We start from the raw sequence: 6,172 nt of genomic DNA, 5'->3' as shown, positions 1-6,172 counted from the left end.
TTGACTACATCACAGGATTACCCCGATCCAAGGGGTACGAAGCTATATTGGTAGTAGTGGACAGGTTGTCTAAGTATAGTCACTTTATTCCCTCAAACATCCATACACAGCTAGGACTATAGTGGAAGTGTTTGTGAAGGAAGTTGTCAGGTTGCATGGAATTCCCAATTCGGTGATCAGTGATAGGGACCCCCTGTTTATGAGTTTATTCTGGAAAGAATTTTTTAGGGTCCAAGGTACCACCCTAAGGATGAGTACGGCGTACCATCCCCAGTCGAATGGACAAACGGAAGTCGTCAACCGTTGCTTAGAAACCTACTTACGGTGTTTTATCACTGATCAGCCCAAGGAATGGAGTCAATGGTTGCCTTGGGCAGAGTATTGGTACAATACGACGTTTCACGTATCCACAGGAACTACTCTGTTTGAGGCAGTATATGGACATCCACCACCTATGATAATAAAGAGTGTGCCAGGGGAAGTAAGAGTAGAAGCTGTCCTAAGAGAATTACAAGACCGTGATGAAGCTTTGAGGCAATTGAAAGTACATTTGGTTAGAGCACAGGAGTGGATGAAGAAGCAGACCGATAAACACCGAATTGAGAGGAGTTTTAAACAAGGTGACATGGTTTTTCTTAAGCTGAAGCAGCACAGACAACACTCTGTGGTTGCAAGAATAAGTCCTAAGTTGAGTGCTAGATATTATGGACCTTTTGAAGTAATTGAAAGGATTGGGGAAGTGGCTTATCGTCTGAAATTACCTCCAGAATCTAAAATACATCCACTATTTCATGTGTCCTTATTGAAGAAGGCTATTGGGAATTATAAGGCTGAGAGTGGGCTCCCAATGGGATTAGAAGATGATCGTGCAGAACTAATGCAACCAGAATTGGTGCTGGCTTCTCACAGTTTAATGAAGGGAGAAGACAAAATGAATCAATGGCTGGTGCAGTGGAAAGGGAAGACAGCTGAGGAAGCTACATGGGAAGATGAGATAGCTATTCGTAGTCAGTTTCCTGAGCTCAGTCTCGAGGACAAGACTGTTCTTCAAGAAGGGGGTATTGATAGAGTCCAAGATGTTCATGGGCCTCTTGACAGCTTGGCCCATTATGACAATAAGGCTCCCAAATGGAAGGTCTATACACGTAGGAAGAAGAGAGGTGTAGAATAGACATTGGAATACAAAGACCGGGTGGTTAGAGGAGAGAGAGAATGAGATCTTTTCGGTTATTTAGTAGCACGAGTTAGAGAGAGGGGGGTATGCTGTAATCATTTGCTTTTGTGTGGGAATAGAGAAAACCTTGTGGGTTACTCTATTAGGAGTGTTGCTCTGGGACAGGAGAAGATCACACTTCTGCTATATTTCTTTTTCTGATATTAATACAATTCAGTCTCGTATTCCTTTCCATTGAGTGTTATTGTCTTCTTTGAATTTGGGTTCCTAACACCATTCAATTCAAAGCAAGAAAAAGAGAGGGAGCACAACCAAAAGATGAATTCACCGGTTCTTCCACATTAAATTTCTGCAGCCATTTCAGTTTGCTTCTCAGTTTCAACAATGTCATTCTAGATAAGGAAAAATGGTAATCATTTTAGTAAAAGATATACCATACCAGTGCAAAGAAAACTAACAGATACTGCAGAATTCATAGGGCTACAACTCTGGAACTAGATTTGCAGTTTTATAAAGTCATCCAAATTCACTTCTTTGCTTGCAAGGAATTCTTTTCTTCAACTGCAACATAAGAAAAATAAGATATGGCCATTTGCAAATTCAATTTTCTGCTATTCCAAGTAGCGTAGATGGAAACATCACTTGAAGAATAAATTACAATAGGTTACAAAGAGCTTTTTACACAGCTGGAGATAGAAAACAAGATACTAACATATATTGTCCCAAGTAAACATAGGATCAAATAATAACATATCAATTCTCAAATTAAATTCAAAACAATTTGATTCAAAATGAAACAGATCGTGTGACTCTCATTTTTTCTTCTCAATTTTCCTAACACAGTTTAGCAGTGCACTGAACTGTTAAAAACTGTTATTTTCACAGTTCATATTCTATGTAAAATAGTTTAATTTTTTAAGTTAATTCAGTGTAGTTATATAACAATTCAGTTTTTTTTCCCACCCCTACATATATGCGAAGTGTTAAAGTGCTAATTCTTTATATTTCTATGCATATATGTTGATGTTTTTGTTTCATATTCTTAGGTTAACGTCATGCTTCCTACCTTTTTGTAAGGGGGGATAATTACTTTCTCCTTCTAGTAATGAATCGAAATAATGCTAGTGATAATGTTTTTGTAAATTGATAGAAAATTAATCAACAGATAGTTTTCAGCTCATCCTTGGACGATACATGATAGTCATTTCTATATCCATTAAATGTTATACATGCGTGTGTAAGGAAGATTAAAGGTTTATGTAAGTTTTTAGCTTCTCAACTAATATTGTGGCTCATACTTTAGTTAGGAATTCAATCTTATTCGGTTTTGAGAATATATGTTATGCAATGTGTCTTTGTATAAAAAATTCTATCATAATGAAAAGTATTTAATCTTGTGATTGTTGAAAGAAAAAGAAAAAATTATAATTAATTGAATTATTGATATTCATGTGACTGTTTGATAAATATTAAATCATATGATATATATATAATTTTGTATTCACTCGTTATTTTTTTTTTAAAAATATTATTAAAATAACTTCTCAATTTTTTAGAGTTTCACAGCTTGATTTATCCAAAACATGTCACGTTGCCTCTTATCGAATGACAAAAGATTCGAATAAAAAACCTACAAAGATGATAAATATTCTCTTTAAGTTTGTATGTAGTGGAATTCATGAGTCTCTCATTTACAACTATCTTGAAATCTAATTGTTTATAATTTTTGTTTATAACTTTGCTTCATTATTGTTTAATTACGTACAACAATGATAGATATTCCTCCTAAGTTCACATGTAATGGAACTCATGAATCTCTTATTTATAACTATCTTGAAATCTAGTTGTTTATAATTTTTATTTATAACTTTTCTTCGTTATGGCTTAATTGCTTATCAAACTTCTTTTACTGCATTTCAATTAGAAATAACACAACATGGCTTCGATCAATCACACAACTAGTAAAAAAGCTCTTTAGTGGGAACCAGACATCCATATCAAGAAACGTAAGATAAAACAAACCATAATATTTGATGAAATTAAAAAAAAATTAATACAAAAAGTATATATATATGTTTTAATTCATTTAGTATTTATCTTTTCCTCTTTATGCAAAACTTCTCTTATATTATAAATTCAAATATCTTTATTGAATAATATATTTTTTAAGAGTTATTCTTGTATGAACACATTCTTAACAGTTATTATTAAATGAAAAGAGTTTTAGGAGTTATTCCCGTTCTTATTAAATCCCATGTCTTATTCCTAATATTCTATATTAACAATCTAATTTTTAATCTTTTAAATGCAGTTTTTAATTTTAATTTCAAATGTAATTTGATTTAATAACTATTAAAGAAAATTCTTTCTTAACTATCTCAAACCGCTATCATTTTATCACTTTTATTTTTATGTACTTTTAATTGCTTACATTTTCGATTAATCATTTTTCATTTTTATATACTTTTAACTGCTTACATTTTTCGATTTATCATTTTCATTTTTAATTTTAATAATTTTAAAATAATAATAATCAAAAACAACAATATATCATAATATAAATTATTTATTATAAGATAAAATCACTCCTTTATGCCCAAAAATAAATAAATAAATAAAAATCACTCTTTTTTTTTTTATCATTATCAACAACACAATAACAAATTTATTTGGTTGTAGGCAATTAAGATGAGTATCGTCCAGAACAGGAAAATTTAGTTAATTTGCAAGTTTGTTGAGATGAATAGAAGCACATGGGACATAAATAGGCAATAATCAGACCTACCCAAGAGTGTGGTTACCAGAACGCAGAACCCCAATGGCTCTTCCTTGAAAGTGGAAACCAAACACACCCCATCATGGCAATGGCACTCGAAGCTGCACTTTGGATCGCAAAGATGGCGTGGATGGCTCTCAGTGGCTGGATTTCTTCTTGTTTGACCGTTGCTGACGAATTTGCCTCTTCTCTCCGCTCTGGCGAAATTGGCCCTTTTCATGTGGGTTGATCCAATCATGTATCTTTTTTCCAATATGGGTACTGGCTATGCATCAAGTTTTGTTATTTTTTATTGCCCTTGAAACTAGCCTTCATCAGATTTACTGGGTATGTGTCAAAATCTCCTTTTTAAGTCTAGCTTGTGTGTTTTGAGCTGGAGTGGAGTGGGTGGTCCTGGCTTCTGCTTTAGGGTTAGAGGGAGAGGATGTGTTTGCTGTGTGAGATTGGATTTCATTGAATTCAGGAACTGAGAGGTTGTTTGCTGTAGCTTCTTGATTGCTTTGTACCATACTTTGTTTAGGGATTGTAGATGAGTTTGAATGCTAACACAAATGATTGGTTCACGTCTCTGTTCTTATTTGATAAGGTGATCGTAGAGTTGTATCAGTTAAATTGGCTATTTAGATTCATCCATAGTTACTAATAGAACGGTGATTTTCTTAGTTTTTCTTCATTTTTATGCCAGGTCTGCATATGAGAGCCTTAAAGAATTTTTTTCTTTTCTTTTCTGAACCAACAATCAATTTAGGACATTTTGGATAAATTTCTCTATAAACACTTTCAAGAAATAAAAATTAGGAGAAAAATTAAAATTAATTTCTCTATAAATTAAACTTGTTTTTCTATAAGTTAAAAATAACATTTTGAAGAAACAAATAGAAGAGAGCTTTTACAAATTAATCTCTGCATATACTAGTTTTAATTTAAAAAAAATTATTTCATATTTTCTTCATATTTTCTTCCTTACAAAGTGTTTTTAAAAAAATTTATTGAAACATACCCTTATTCCATCAAGTGTTACTCTCTCCCCTATTTAGTTCATAAATTAATAGAGTAATATAAGTAATCCCCTTCAACTCTTCAAGTATTTCATATTAATCAGTTTAGTTTCTAGATTGGTATATTTTATTATTTTATTAACGTTCTTTCTTTTGGAGGGAGGGGAATAAAAGGATCCAATCAATGAGTTTGTAACCTTTGCAAAGTCCCTAACGCTACCCTATCTTAACCCCAAGCGGTATATGCTGCAAATTCTTGTCCAATTAGATCATAAGATGAACATTGTGGTGTGCTAGCTGCATTAATTTAGACCGTAAGCTATCATAAAAAGCTCATGGAAATTATGTTGAGCTTTGACTCTTTAAGGCTGATTGGTATGGAGGTTAACTCACAGTATGTATAAGGAAAAACCCAGGGTGAGTAAATTGGTATAGAGCAGATGAAAAAATTGGTATGGAGTTGTTTCAACTTAAATAATAATCTCGAGTTCAAATCCCGGATATGTAACTATTAAATTTTTTGGAAGAAGAGTTTTGTTGTCTATAATAGTCCTATCAGATTCAAACATAATTGCTTTTTGAAAAAGATAAATGTGGTCTATATAAAAATAAATAAATAAAGGGTGCTACTTTTGATTGTATGCGAGGTTATGTGCTATAATGAAATGCTGATACTTTTTAAAGTTACTTGATGCTTAGAAACTCACATGCTTATAATTGTCCTTCAATATATTTTAATGCTACACTCATTTTCTGGCCATATGGCAAAAATAGTTGTTTACTGGTTGTGGAGTTGTTTTTGGCTTAGTCTTTATATACCCTCTTCTGTCATTGAGCTGGAACTTGGTTATATATCATCAATTTTGTCGTCATATATTGCATGAGGTGTGTGCTGAACACGCTCAGTTTGACACTCTTTTTTTAACTCTAGAAGTGAAATTTTAGGTTAGCTGATTAAATAGCTAGGGCCCATTCTTCATTTGTGGGTTCAATGTAGGATTTCATCGATTAATGGAAAAGAATATATAGAAGAGTACGTTGACCAAATTTTCCATGTTGCATTTAACTATGGCAGGAATGAAATATTGGTATAGTAGGTATAGTTAGTTAATAGAACTTGAATTTGCTAAATCAAACTCGTTAAAATTTTATAGTTAATGGATGAAAGACTAGGAAATTAAGATGACATTTTAAGTTCTATGCTTTTGCTCCTTAAGGAGTTGG

The 6,172-nt window shown here is 32.6% G+C and overlaps 1 protein-coding gene across 1 annotated transcript; it reads left to right on the top strand.

Moving 5' to 3' along the window:
• The first annotated feature begins 3,883 nt into the window (after positions 1-3,883).
• Positions 3,884-4,513, top strand: LOC109815641 (uncharacterized). Its single transcript, XM_020380403.3, has one exon. It carries the CDS (start codon positions 4,033-4,035, stop codon positions 4,177-4,179), a length of 147 nt encoding a protein of 48 aa, XP_020235992.1. The 5' UTR covers positions 3,884-4,032; the 3' UTR covers positions 4,180-4,513.
• Positions 4,514-6,172: the final 1,659 nt, after the last annotated feature.

Source organism: Cajanus cajan, chromosome 6 (assembly GCF_000230855.2).
Source record: "Cajanus cajan strain Asha chromosome 6, NIPB_CcT2T_4, whole genome shotgun sequence".
NCBI classification, from domain to species: Eukaryota; Viridiplantae; Streptophyta; class Magnoliopsida; order Fabales; family Fabaceae; genus Cajanus; species Cajanus cajan.
Note: the sequence above shows the minus strand (reverse complement) of the source record. Positions and strands in the feature narration are given on the sequence as shown.

What these genes read in the sequence shown, in the direction of transcription:
- LOC109815641 (XM_020380403.3), top strand. Translation starts at nt 4,033, where the DNA reads ATGGCAATGGCACTCGAAGCTGCACTTTGGATCGCAAAGATGGCGTGG.